This window comes from Dicentrarchus labrax, unplaced genomic scaffold (genome assembly GCF_905237075.1).
Source record: "Dicentrarchus labrax unplaced genomic scaffold, dlabrax2021, whole genome shotgun sequence".
NCBI classification, from domain to species: domain Eukaryota; kingdom Metazoa; phylum Chordata; class Actinopteri; family Moronidae; genus Dicentrarchus; species Dicentrarchus labrax.
In genome coordinates this window covers 17442118-17456420 of record NW_026136715.1, presented here as the reverse complement: position 1 = coordinate 17456420, position 14303 = coordinate 17442118, and the positions used below count along the sequence as shown (strand labels likewise).

The 14303-nt window shown below is 39.9% G+C and overlaps 2 protein-coding genes across 2 annotated transcripts; both read right to left on the bottom strand.

Moving 5' to 3' along the window:
• Positions 1 to 419: 419 nt before the first annotated feature.
• tmem201 (transmembrane protein 201) lies at positions 420 to 11899 on the bottom strand. The gene is made up of 11 exons (XM_051425350.1): positions 11681 to 11899; positions 10953 to 11073; positions 10625 to 10819; positions 10351 to 10530; positions 9383 to 9747; positions 9079 to 9279; positions 4806 to 5002; positions 3758 to 3820; positions 3355 to 3645; positions 2985 to 3113; positions 420 to 2553 (listed from the first exon to the last, which is right to left on the bottom strand). The coding sequence occupies exons 1-11, from the start codon at positions 11788 to 11790 to the stop codon at positions 2456 to 2458; spliced, it is 1950 nt and encodes a 649-aa protein (XP_051281310.1). The 5' UTR covers positions 11791 to 11899; the 3' UTR covers positions 420 to 2455.
• Positions 11900 to 12683: 784 nt separating this feature from the next.
• On the bottom strand, positions 12684 to 14076 carry foxl2l (forkhead box L2-like). The gene has a single exon (XM_051426154.1). The coding sequence runs from the start codon at positions 13986 to 13988 to the stop codon at positions 13179 to 13181; it is 810 nt and encodes a 269-aa protein (XP_051282114.1). The 5' UTR covers positions 13989 to 14076; the 3' UTR covers positions 12684 to 13178.
• Positions 14077 to 14303: the final 227 nt, after the last annotated feature.

Sequence of the window (14303 nt, the reverse complement as noted above, 5' to 3'; positions counted from 1 at the left end):
TTTCATCTGTGATGTGAAGGACACAAACATGTAAGTGCACCTCTACAGTATTGCTTATAAAGAAAATAATTGTGTTCTAAATCCATAGAAGCCCGTTTTTATTTTTCCTTGAATGCTCGGTCAATAATGCACTTCTAGTGGCTCCTTCATCTGCTGTGTCAAATTCAGTCTTTCATTGCTATGGCAACGTTTTAGATGTCAGACTTCCCTCAAGGCTTCGATGTCAGTTCAATGAACCTTTAAGTTTACACAGCCAGCCAGCCATCCAACTGAGATGTTCAACAGAATCATTACACGACTAAAGAAAAAGTTAAAAAGGGAAAGCTGCTAGAGACAAACTGCAGGTACAATGTGCTCCTGGTGCCAGGAGGGGGCAGAAGCCAACACATATCTAGAAATAATATATCTGTGTACCTGGATAGAGAGAGAAAAAAACACTTTATTAAAAAAAGTATGATTCCAGATGTAACAAGCCAGTGTTGTTCTTTACAAATCACACAGACCAAACAGCTTTGCAAACACACATTTGCATTGAACACAGTGGAATAACAAACATTCAAACAATTAGTTCAAATATTAAAGAGAGCATAATTTCATACTTCTGTCAAACACTCTGAATTGGACAGACTCTTGATTTCACATAATAGTGATGTAAATTCCAGAGAAAAAGCCCAATATTCAGTTACACTTTGAAAAAAAAAAAAAAAAAAACACCTTTTACTTTTAACTGAAACGAGGTTTGTCTCATTCAGGAAAATCCAGCATTGCTGCATTTAAATTTCCACATGTACATGATCCTTCAATGAATGAGCCTTCTTGAGAAACATATGGTAAGTTACACATCAAGTACAAATGCAAAAGACTGCATACATACATTGAAAGGTTACAATAGTTTTTACAAACATTTCATTACAAGGTTATCTAATGATTAACTAGAATTATCTAATGATAGAAACTATCATTAAATAATCTCCAGTCATTTAGGTGTTTCAGTAGCAACTTTATTTTTCAGAAAATTTTTTTAGTTTAATTATTAGTTTGGCTCAAAATAACAACTTCAAACAAACTGGCAACTGCACTTTAAATAAAAACAAGTTAGCATCAAGTGTGAGAAAAAAACCACATAACTCATTAATTACACACACACACACAAAAAAAAAACCTCAAGTGCATGGCCATTCAGTGATGTGAAAAAATAAAATCCAAAAGCCTAACAACGTATGATGTTTACATGAGAAGCAAATCAAACAAACTGTAAACTGTTTAAACACATCTTATACATGTCCAAAATGTACAACTTTTTGTTACTCATATGTTCAACATACACACGCAATAATTAAACATCTGTGCTCTTCATCTCTAATAGAACAATCACATATTCAAAATACAAACACAACCGAACACAAAACAGGAAAAACAAGTGCAAAATCATTCTGGTTTAATATGTAGATGTTTGACTACAAGTTAGTCCTGTATAAATTAGTTCACAGCTCAGTTAGGAGTAAAACTATCTGAATCTCTGTGCCTTTATTATTCAAACATGTACATGAGGACATTTCTTTTAAAGAGATTTTAATATTGCACTTAACCGTAGGAGTTTTGCCTCTTACACACAAGCCTGTGAACAGGATATCTATAAAGATATAACACAAAATGAAATGGTTTGTTGAAAGAACTGTTTCTGTAGTGAATGAGTGTGACATGAGATATACATGACCATATTAAAAATGTTGACTGTAAACTGTTTAACAAAACAACCTAACCGGATATCATTTAACACACCACTCTTTCCCAGCTGAATATACATAGCAAGACAATGGCGAACACCAGTGCTGTGAAATTAGGACACATCAAATAGAAAATGTATACAAATTTCAAATATGAAAAGCTGTAAGTATACAGCACAGACAACATTCTGCCCAATGTTTTCCAATTTTTGGCTCTTGTAAAGAAGCAGAAATGTTATTCAGCTGATCACAATAAGTAGGTAAGACATGACCCTCTGTGTCCAAGCAGCTTCGACTGAACAGTACATGTTTATTGCACATTTCACAGAACGGTCTTTAAAAAGCCACCAAGCATCAGTGCAAGAACTGAGCCTTTTAAATCAATTACACGTGCACCTGTGATCGTGTAAGAGGAGCAGTTACAAACCAAAAGACAAAAACAAGGCCAGATCACAAAAGCCTAAATATTTTTAAGCAATAAATCACATAATATTTGATTTCAGCATACAGTTTTCTCGTAACTCCAATCAAATAGGAGAAACGTTGTCAACAAAAAAAAAAAAAAATAAATAACACATCTGACATTTGTATTCTCTGTAAGCAATAAGTAACTGCCAGAAAAGGTGAGGTTTCTGGCATTGCTGAATGACCTCCAGGTCCACAGACGTGACAGAGGTCAACTCACTCTGTACAGGTCACAGGAGAACAACAGTGGACCCATCAACAGTTCATCTCCAGTTATGGTACATATAGAGGCAGGCGAACAACAGGTTGGAGGTCAGGCTCACCAATAAAATCCCCGGCCAAATAAGACGCTTCATGAAACCTGAAGATGTTACAAAGAAAGCCAATTAATTTTATGAGAATCATCATATAGGAACTGATACAAATAATTCAAACATTTCTGATGGGCTTTAAAACCCTACAGCAGGCTCATGTGGCTCAACTCTTCTGATTCTTGTCCATTCTTAAAGATACATATATTTGCCCACACTGGACTTTGTAGCACCAGATACTGGTTACAGTTACATCATCTCTCCTCTCTGTAGTATAAGTAGACCAATACACCAACTGTTCCATATGGATCCGATGTAATGCAAAACTTGTGAGGGAAGGAAAAAGTAGTAGCAAAAATGGGAAAAGAAATTCCTACATGACCCTTCTGTAGTATTTAGGCCCACTGTCTATTAGACTGAAATTAAGAAGGATGGTCATTGCTCCCAGTTCTTCTCCCATGTTTAAAATCACACTTCTTACCTTTTGGTGGAGGGTTGTTCTCCAGCCCCTGTGTCGTAGTGCCAACCAGGCATGTGGAGGACCCCGAGGAGCTGCCTTGGTTCTCTTCCTCTTCAATCACATTGTCATCCCTTAACAAAGAGCTCAAATCTGCAAAACAGTGGAAGTAGGTCAATCATGGAGCCATAGATAAAATCATCTAAACATTAAGTTATTAATGAATATGAACTCTTTTGTCTTTTTAAAGTCCCTGCCTGTGTATGATCTGAGAATGTTTTATTTTGCCCTCTGGTGGTGATATCATGAATGACACCGAGGTAGGCCGAAATGCAAGTTGCTGCAACCAACCTACAACGAACATTTTACTATTGACAGATGCAGCTGTACTCACCATTTTGGCTTTGGAAGGGTGAAATGTCGTGTGAGAAGCAGCCACTGTAAATGGAAGAAGTCGACTCTACGTGGAAATGTGACGGAGACGCAGGTGGGGACATGAGCGACGGTTCTGGCTCCGTTGAGAAAAGGCGGAGCTTCCGCCCGCTGATGTTGAGGCGTGCCGGGCTGATGAGGGGGCGCCGTTGTCTGGCAGAACCTGAACTGGATGTAACCGACCCAGCTACTGAAGGAGTTGGAGAGGGGCCTGGGGATGACGGGCGGCTCCCTGACTTCAGTGAAAAGTAGTCTGTACCAAAAAAACCCAGCAGAATGGTCAATGTGAAAAGTGCTCTGAAAGGGTTTGGAATTGTTTAAAACATGGGGTTGAGGAGAGAGATCACAAAATCACCATGAAATACCTGAGGGCGGGGAGTCTTTGTAATGTGAGGCTGGTCTGCTTCCACTAAACAGGTAACCGGAATCTGAAAATAAGACAAATACAATATACAATCACACCATTCACCAGGGATTTTCCTTAAAACCTGCATTAGTCAGTGCCAGTTGACCAGAAACAACACAACTAAAAGCTAATCTAAACCTACTGAAATGGCAACTTTATGCTGAAACGTTAGGCCAACAATTGTACAGGTTAGTAACATGTGGTGGTGGGCTCCGTCAGGTTATTTTGATGATTTTTTTTTTTGCACCCTAGTGGCAAAAAAAATGAAGAATTCAAACAATTTCTGTTGATCGACAAATTGATTAATGATCAACTGTTTCAGCTTTAAATTTAAATGATGGAATAAGGCACTTTATCCATCTACTGTAGCATCTTATTACTTTTATAATGAATGTTAAATACATTTTTATGCACATTTTATCAGAGCCAGGGTAGGCCAATTAGCCAGGGTGAAATATCAGCTCATTGCAGATATAAAACAGAAATAATAATATGTCTGAGGCAGATTAGAAATAGTGTCTCCATCATCACCATTATAATATTTTGTAAAAAGAAAAAAGCAGCACCCAAGTATTAACCATACAGTGCAAGCAACACTGAAACACCAATCCTTCAGACAGATCTTCTCTAGAAAACAGTGAGTCTCGACCCAATTGGCAAACAGCAGAAAATGAAAGTAAAGCTACTGAATCTTATCAATTATAAATCTTGTTTGTATGCAAGGACAAAACAGTGCAACTAGCAACTCAAGATCAAACAGGTCTGAGCAGCTATGGGAAGCCAAGAACTGTAGACAGAAGTGGGCTGAAAGCGCCTTGAAAAAGAGGAACAGCACTTCTGTGTCAATTATCTACAGTGAGTTTTTTTGAGATACTAGACCAAATAATTGGCATGGCACTGAATCAAACACAATAAATCATCTTCAGGTTAAGCCACAGGACACGGAAAGAGTCGCTTGATTTCTTTTGTCTTTCAACTCAAACCGAAATAAATAAGTTTAATGTTACCTGTCCGGGTGAGGGAGGGCATGGTGCCAAGGCAGAGGGCTCTGCTAAGGCGCCCAGGCAGCGAGGAGGGGGAGGCCTTGCGCTCGCGAGGATTCTGTCGCCGGGTGATGAGCTTGGAGAGGTTCGGGGGCGGGGTGGGGACGAAGGAGTCTGCCAGGTCAGGAGAAAGCAAGAGAGGCTGGCTGCCTGCAAGGTGTCTGCAACACAAGAGCAACGGAATGGTATACTAGCTGAAATTAAAATTATAATAAAACTGTCAAGGTTTTAATACTATAGAAACACACATAGTAATATACTTCTGCGCAAGAAATGCACTGTTATAGAAGATGACTCCTCACAAATAGTGACGCATGGACACTTTTCTATTTGTGATTTATGTGTAAAGAAAGTCTTCAAATGTGATTTATCTGCTCCACACCAATGTCAATACTCAACATTGACATTAAAATATAAACTCTTGAGTTACATGAGTACAAGTGTCTGAAACCAAATCAATGCACAAACTTTGTACCATACAACTCTTGATATAAATTTAATGAGAGCACTTCATTAAAGACAGCAGCTACAGCGAGGCTGTCACTAAATGCTGCTGCAGCTGTCGGACAACAGCAGCTGAGCGTGCCCACAGAACAAAAGCTCCAGGAGAAATGCTGCCCAGCAATACAGCTCAACTCCCTCACACTTTCACAACACAGTCAGTGGCCCATACATGTTATGCATCAAAGTAGATTCTTTTCAGTGGCAATCAATGTCTTTCAAGAAAAACTGTAATCACAGCAGGCTTGGCAAACAATGTGCTGACATGTTACTTTAATGCTGTGTGTTAAAGCTACTATTTCGCAAACAGGACAGAAACATACAAGTGGACAAGATGGGGAGTTTGTGTTGAAAACAAACAGAGAAGGCATATCCTTTCACCAGTTGTTTATTATATTCCATGTACAGCAAGCATTCCTACAAAGTTAAAAGCTAAAAGCAAGACACCCAAAACACAGTACGTTTTATTGGGTATGTTGCAGGAAACCTTTCAACATGGACGGAGCTCCAACTCTGAAGCTGCTACAGGATGGAGAGAGATAGAGATATTATATAAACATAAGTGATCAAATTGGGATACATTAGCTTATTTATACTATAGCTTGGAATAACAAATTGTTTTTTAAAAATGTGTAAAAACTACCAAGATTTTGCATAATAACCGTTAGTGTTTTAGTGTTTCTGCAACACACACACACACACACCTCTAAAACATTTAGGTATGACACAATCACATTTGTTGACTACATATTGCATATCTATAGGAAACACAGTGTGGTAAAAACATTGACATTCATGGCTGCATTAGTAAAAATGTTCTATTCTAGCCATAACTGATAAAACACCATCACCAAAATACATTGGAGGCAATGGTAAAATTGGGTGTTTTATATGGCATGTGATTAACATACAAGTTTGAAAGTAGTCTTTCTATAGCCAAGTGCTTAACACAAATGAAGGTCAGTCCTACAGGAATTCTCTAAAACACAATATAGCTGTATACTAGAGGCTGGATATTATGCATATATCATAGCATGACAAACATGCACACTGGAGGTTTATGGCGAACACAAACTTTTAGCACAGCATGTAAAACTTTGGCAAAGATAATGTTAAGATGTACTTTGCATATACAAACAAAGGTAAAAATAAACACCACTATTATTAAAATATTATCTTTTTCTCGCTTTGGGAACTGGCACACTGCAAGGTGCACTTAGCACGAATCTCCAGTACAGCGTGCTTTATTCACCAAACATTTTTAGCTATCTTGCCTTCATCAGGGTTGACGAAAGCAAGTGCCAGGTGTTTTCATTTTGAAGAAATATTATCTTTGTCATGTGTTTAAGATCCAGTTTGTCACACGATGCAGCTTATGAAAAGTAAAAAAAGTAGCGATAGTAGATCATTACCAATTGATGTTATAGGATTATACAGCACGGAAATTTTTTCAGAGGCAGACTTCGAACTACCTTGAAATTACCCTGTATGACTAGTAAAAAAGTTTACACAACCAATACATTCCTCACAACCTACAAATAGCACCTTTAATATCCAATGTTACATTTGGCAACACTTTCTTTGCAAAAATCCACAATTTAAAGCTTTGACACTACTGCAGCAAAGATGCTGGTTTGAGAACATAACTCCATCTACAGGACAGCTCAACATGCAATTTAAACCCCACAGTTACAGTACACATCAAATACAATCTATAAAACACTTTCTACAGCTATCAGTTTGTAATACCTTTTCACATTACTGTCATAAATATCCCCTTTCACTCAATACATTCAAATAAAGTAAAACAAAAACAGGTTAGCTGAAATAAATTGGTGAGAGGTGAAATGTTAGTAACTAGTACGTCCATCAGTATTATTAATACATCAACATATTAGACTGTTGGTAAAGGAAAGTTCAGTATTCGTGGAAGTGATCAAGGGAAGCAATAGGTAAGTGTTAGAGAAAGAATGATAAAATTACAGTCCAACAATGTTAGAATGAAAGACAAGCCTGCCTGGAAGTAACTGCAAGCATATACCATCCATGCAAGTCCAGTATTTCTAATATGGCTGAGGCTTATCTGGCAAGAGTGCAACGTGTGGTAAAACCTTGCTTCACACGTCAAACTAGAGCGAGTCATAACTTTCAATTCTTACACTCTTGCTCACACTTTTACATTACGCTAAAAGCCAGTGACCATATTCAGTTGCAGAAATGAGCATTTCGCGATGTTTGCATGTTTAAGCACCGATACTAGAGCTGCAACGATTAACTGATCGAGAAAAAGAATCGCAAACTTTTGTTAAAAGTTGACAGAAGATGCTGCTCCAGCCTCCTAAATACAGGGATGTTCTTCTTTTCTCTGATCTCTCAAAAACCATTAAAACTGAATTTCTCTGGGTTCTGAACTGACAAGACATTTAAATACATCACAATGGACGCTGGGATGGACTTTTTGCTATTTTCTGACATTTTACTGACCAAATGATTAATCTAGAAAAATAACTGGCAGATTAATCGAGAATGAAAACAATGGTAGTTGCAGCCTTAATTGATACAACAAGGCCGCCAGGAACTACTTACACATGATTACCTCAAGCAAATGCCAAGACAAGCCAAGCACCTGCCAGGGAGTCACCTAGAGGAAATATTTTTAAGCTCAACAGAATAACAAACACATAATACAAGTGCAATATATAAAAAGGAAATTTGTTTTGCAGGGATTACTCACTTATAGTTAAGTTCAAGCATCATTTCAAGGCAGAGGAAAAATTGAGGCATAATCCATATGGAATTCACAGAGGCACAAGATCACAACAATGGGGACGGGAGAAGAGTGGCAAATAGCAAAACCTTGAACTAGTGAGCGCTTTTCTCGTTACAAATACTACACTTACAACTACTGATCAAAATTCATAGAAATTGTACACAGTGGGCTGTCCGGTTAAAAACCATGTAACCATATATCATGCAAGGAAAAACCTTTCTAGTTATAAATAAATGGTGGCAGAGGACTGACCAACACTTTTGAAAATATCCAAGGTCACTCTTGGTTCAGGAATTGTAGATGTTGGAGAGAAATACAGGAAGGATGTGACTGTTCAAATACCACATCTTGAGTATGGCCTGCAGTGTGTTCATAAATTAATGTCAGGCAATGAGCTGCAGTTAGTAAATGATCTTTAAGACCAGAGCGTTAATAAATAAACAAGCACATTCAAAAATGCTGTTAGATGCTCTACTACAGTGTAGAATACAGAGCTAGTACTAGTTGGGTACTTGAATGTTAGACCAGAGAGATTAACAATTGTTCATCTCATTTTTGTGCAACAATACTTAGATTCAAAATGACGACAATTTAAAAAAACACATTGGGCAACTGTAGAAGTGTGCTTGAAGGTGAGGTTTTGATGTGATAAAGTAATTAGCACTTGTATTGTTGTCCTATCAAAAGGCCACACACACACACACACACTTTGAGTTTGCCATTCATTTGTTAAAACCTCACAGTCATTCGCACACAGCAGTAACAGGGGGGAGAGAGTAAAAAATGGACAGTAAATTAAAAACAGCATGTTCCTTGTTCTGTTAAGGAACAAGAAAAAATAACAGACATGGTTAACACTTAAAGGTTTGTGTTATCTGATCTGGTTCTAATGAACACAAACCTCTCATGGAATAGAGGACTCTTTACAAAAGCCCATGTTTCAAACATTACTGCTCAGATTCTGACCTTCGATATCGGGCTCTTCTTGGACCCGGTGGTTTGCGAGTTGCCACAGCAGCGGCAAAGCTCACTAGGCAACAGACGCAGCTGATACTGAACTTGGCTTTATCCATCCAGCTCAAGGAACTAGTCAAGTAGCTCTCAGCCAGGTAGAGGCACAGGATGACGAACCACAGGACAGAGGCCACAGCATCAATTCTCCTCAACCTGAAAATGCAGCAACATTGGAGCTTGGAGTTTGCTTATGCTTAAACTACACAAGTCTGGGACATCCCTTCCAAAGTAAAATGAAGAGGTGGTGACTACTCACCTTACAGGTCCTCCTAAGAAGATAGCAGTGAGACAAGTTAACAGGCCAACAGAGACTACAGCCAGTTGGTTGTCTCTTCCAAGCTGCCACACCAGCTTGGCATTTTCTATGGCCTTGTCTGGGAGCAGCTCCAGGAGATCCTGCCATACAAGTATGGCTCCACTGCTTTCGTTTTTCGGGGCAGATTCATTGGAGGGTTTAGGCTTTGGAGGAGTGACCCCACCACTTAGGGTCTGCGGGCCACTAGGGGAAGTATGCTGGTCCGGCAGTTCACTGAAATATGTACCAACTAGGAAAGCACATATCAGGAAGGCAAGGGCCCGTAACAGTATGACCCCGATTGGAGAAGACACAGAATTGGAGCTCTGCGGGAGAGAGAACATGTTTTCACTGTTAATACTGAGGTTTTCACAACATATGGAAATCAATACACTATGCAAAGACTAATGCTGACATGTTATAATAAGGAGGAAAAAATACACAATGAGGATGTAGCAGATTCATGTTTGCACTTTGACTACACCAGGGTATACCAACTTAATGAAACTAACAAGAAACATACTTCATTCTGCACTTACTATACTTAGGACTTAAATAGTTGAAATGTGTCAAAAAAAACAATATACATTTAAGACCGTATTTATTACTGGTGTGGGGGAAGAAAACCACAAACTTATGCACTCCATACATGACTTTAGTCTTTAATAAAAGTATGGGATATCAACATAGCCCATCCGAATTCAACAGAATTTACATGTCATTCATTCGTATGGTCAACAATTTTCCTACAGCATAGTGAGCGTGTGACAAACATCTAAGTTATAATCATCTTTTTAATTTAGTCTTTGGCAGAAATGTTAACACATCACCGCCTATGGTTACCCATCAAGCCTTACTGTGTTTCATGTAGATTCAATCATTTATTCACACTTCACTTGTCTGCAGTTTTGGATTTTGAGTGTACTGACCTTTACGAAGCCTTTGTCTGATTCTCGACTGCGTCGGAGCTGGTGGTTCAGCAGCACTGTCCGGAGCTGACGGTTTTGATATTTAATGTAATACTCCACTGCTGTCTGACAAGGCCTGCACAACTTATAGGTCTGCTCCAAGTAGTGCTTGTAGGCCTCAATTTCCTCGTCATAGCTCTCCTACAACAGAAACAAACCATAATAAACTTAGTGTTTACAGTTGTCAGGCATGGCAACAATAAAGTTGTAGTGAGTAGAAAAGCACAATACATACATCATCCCTCGGGATGAATGACGCCAACTGCTTGATCTTTAAAGACTGGTTGTTGTTGCACTTCCTGCACAGCAGCATCTGACAGTTGACCCACTGCAGTGTCTTGGGCGCCTCAGATGTGGGAAGGCTACCAGATACTCCATGGTTCAAATGCTCCATGTACTGAGCTGGGATGGGTTTATTGTAATCCCCATTCTGAAAACAAGACCGATTAACAGAAAGATCAATATAAAAAACACTTTTCACTTGCAAAAGGGAAAAAACAATAATTCACTTCAGTTTATAGACTTGCCAAAAATTAACATGTTATAAACTTTTGAAAACATACCTCCTGGAAGCCATTGTACTGGTCACAGTTAGGACAATCCCAACAGTTCCTGTTCCCATAGGGCACCACTGTGTCCTCATTACAGAACCAGCAGTTCACATTTGCATGGGTCGGCTTCTTTCTGTAAATTAGAGTAAATGGTGCAACATGACACTTAATTAAATCCGAGGATGCATTTCTGAGGTACAAGTGTTTTCACGTGGCTCCCCAAGTATCACTGTTCTATTAATGAGGCACCATTTGATAACTGTACTCAGTGAGTTAGTGGAGCACACTGTTAAAGATCCTGTCAAACTGGTTGGCTGCAAAAGTTTGGGAAGCCCTTGTGCTGTTTTGGTAATGAATACACTGAAAACAATCACGTTGGCTCAATAATTATGTACACAATAGCTTCCGAAAAACAAACACTAAAAAAAATGTGTATTCAAATGGTTAAAATCACAAGTTATCGTAATGTAAATGTCACAAAACTACGTAACTCAGCATTAAGTTAAGCGTAGTTAGCCCCACGACTAGCAACGTTAGCTCTGTGCTTAGCGTACGATAAACAGCCCACTCTTAAGAAACAAGACATGTATTCAGACATTTTTAGTGCCAACATTATTCCTTGTTCGTCACAATATTGAACCACCAATGCATTTTTTTTAAACACAGTTTGCCAACTTGTGCTAACGTTACCGTGGTTGTAGCTACAAACAGGCGCCGCGGTGCAAAGAGCTTCAACTTACCTGGTGGCGATCTTATATATGAGCGTCCCACAGGCGACAACCGCCGTAGCTCCGACTCCGCTGTACATTACTTCAGGATACTCCAACAGAAGCTGGTTAAACGCCTCCATTTCCTCTGAAACTAAGCTAACAAAACATGAAAAATGTGTTAGTGTTCTTGTACCGCAAAACACGGCGCGAGATCGCACGCGGCAAGCGGATCCCCTTTTGTTCACGCCCATGCACCGGAAACGGAAGACGCGTAATCACATGGACGCGTTCGAATATTGTTATTGATTTCTCTCTTGTCGACTGTACCGTTCACTAAACCCACCAATGGTTAAATAATTACCTAAACCTGAAACTTTTCGGTCATAAATTGAGTGTTTTGTGTGTTCGCGTTCATCAAAATGTCAAAATCAATCACACTGTGATTTGTTTCTTAGCAACGCGTAGTGTAGAGGACAGGGAGCGTGATAGTGTTGGAATGTGTGCGGGGAGAGTTTCTGTCTTATTTTCCCTCGCATGGTTTGAATCAGATACTACATCACGGTTTATTAGAAATGACAAACATTACATTTGTCACATACACAGTCGTAAGTTTCCAACTTGAACACTTGTTTTCGAGAATAATTAGCTTGTTAAAACATTACTGACATAGCTGCATCTTGTCACCCACAATTATATAATGGATATAGGATCAAGGTACAGTATGGATTTTAATGATATAATATCAAATGTCATGGCAAAAAACAAGAGACTGACAGATAGATAGAAATATAAACAACGTGTCAATTCTATGCATCAATTAATAGGAGAGAGAGAGAGAGAGAGTCATTATTTGAGCTTACCTCTAAAACTTTGTCCATATATGCTTAAATATAGTAATGCCTAAGTTGTGTTAATTACTAGTTTTACGGTGAATAAATTCATTAACCAATTATTATTATTATTATTATTATTATTATAACGTCGTCAGCCATAATAAATGGGTTTTTAGAGAGTAAGTCAATAAATGCGAGTATTTGATGCAAAAATAACATTTTATTTGAACAAACATGACGTATTTTACATCAAGTAAACATTCACAATCGAATAAGAAAACTCATCAGTGCTTCAGTGTCACCAACTGTTGCATAGCAGCGCGGGGAATGGGATGAAACCAAACACAAGAAATAAATAACAAAGATATTTCAAAAATAATAGAAATCATAAAATTGTAAAAAACAAAATTATAAAAAACACAAAGTATAAAACAAGTTTATTTTGTTGCAAAAAAGATAAACCTCAGAGTTCATCAGATGTATCCCTGCAGTTCACACCGTGCCATTTCTACAGCTAAATGCAATGAGAATAAAAACCAACAGGTTATTTAACAGTTAGCCTAATTAACAACGAAGATATTTACACTCCAACTCATCAAACTACCAAACAACCCGACAAACGAACTGAAATGGTTTAGTGATTAACTTTGTTTTGTGTAGCCTACTGGCCATCAAGAATAGGCTAACTCTAAACCCTACAGGTCGTATGAATGACCCAGCGGCGCCTCCGCCTGCCTTGCATAGGAGGTGAACTGCTGGTAGCTACACCCCACGGAAGCGGTGCCTCCGTCGGGGCTCATCGGCTGGGTCACTCCGCCGTAGGGACACCCGTTGTGGGGGACCAGCACGGGCGGGTGGCGGTGGTAAGCGCCGTATGCCGGGTGGTGGAAGTGTGGGGACGGGCAGTACGAGCTCACCGGGCCGCTGGGGGACACGCTGCGGGTGTGTCCGGTGATGACCTGCGGCGCTGGGTATCCGGTCGTTTGGGACGAGCTGGGCTGGCACAGACCCCACGGGCTCACATAGGGCTGCAGGTAGAGCGGATCGGGATACTCCACGGGGTTCCCGGTCAGGTAAGGCACGCTCGCCGGTCTGTAGGGTCTCCTCACCCTCCTCCGCCGCCGGTAGTTCCCCTTCTCAAACATGTCCTCAAAAGCCGGGTCCAGCATCCAAAAGTTGCCCTTCCTGTCCCCTCCGCTCTCCCGGGGCACCTTTACGAAACACTCATTGAGTGACAGATTGTGTCTAATACTGTTCTGCCAGCCTTTTTTGTTCTTCTCATAGTAGGGGAACTTGGAGATGATGTAGTCGTATATTCCGCTCAGGGTTTGTCTCTTGACGGCGCTCTCCTTGATGGCCATGGCGATGAGAGCCACGTATGAAAACGGCGGCTTCTCCAGGTGGCCGGTGTCCTCCGTACTTTTGGGCTCGGGAGGGGGCGAGTTGGAGCCGATGTCCAGGAGCTGCACTCCGCTGTCGGCGGGGGATTTCTCCTCTGCATCCATGGCATCCAGGTATCCGCTTGTGCGTCCTGCTGGGGCAATAAAAAGCTGCAATATGTGATTGCGCTATGATTGTGTCCGCAGGTGCACACACTCCTCCCACAGACACTTGGAGCAGCAGATATTCTTTCATCTCGCCGTGTTTCTCACAACACCGTATGGGACTACTGTGCAGTCGGGTTGGGTTAAACAGGGGTCACGGGACACTGTTGTAACAGAAATCTAAATATTATCACTGTGGAACAGGACGATCAAAGACCAAGTGTCCCATGTCTTTACGATACATTGTGTTGTTAATCATTTTGTAGTCATTAGGCC

Coding starts and splice junctions, on each gene's coding strand:
- tmem201 (XM_051425350.1), bottom strand. CDS start 11,790: ATGGAGGCGTTTAACCAGCTTCTGTTGGAGTATCCTGAAGTAATGTAC. Junction 5,003..9,078: donor AGAAGAGCCCGATATCGAAG/GTCAGAATCTGA, acceptor CTTGTGTTGCAG/ACACCTTGCAGGCAGCCAGC. Junction 3,646..3,757: donor CAAAGACTCCCCGCCCTCAG/GTATTTCATGGT, acceptor TTTTTGGTACAG/ACTACTTTTCACTGAAGTCA.
- foxl2l (XM_051426154.1), bottom strand. CDS start 13,988: ATGGATGCAGAGGAGAAATCCCCCGCCGACAGCGGAGTGCAGCTCCTG.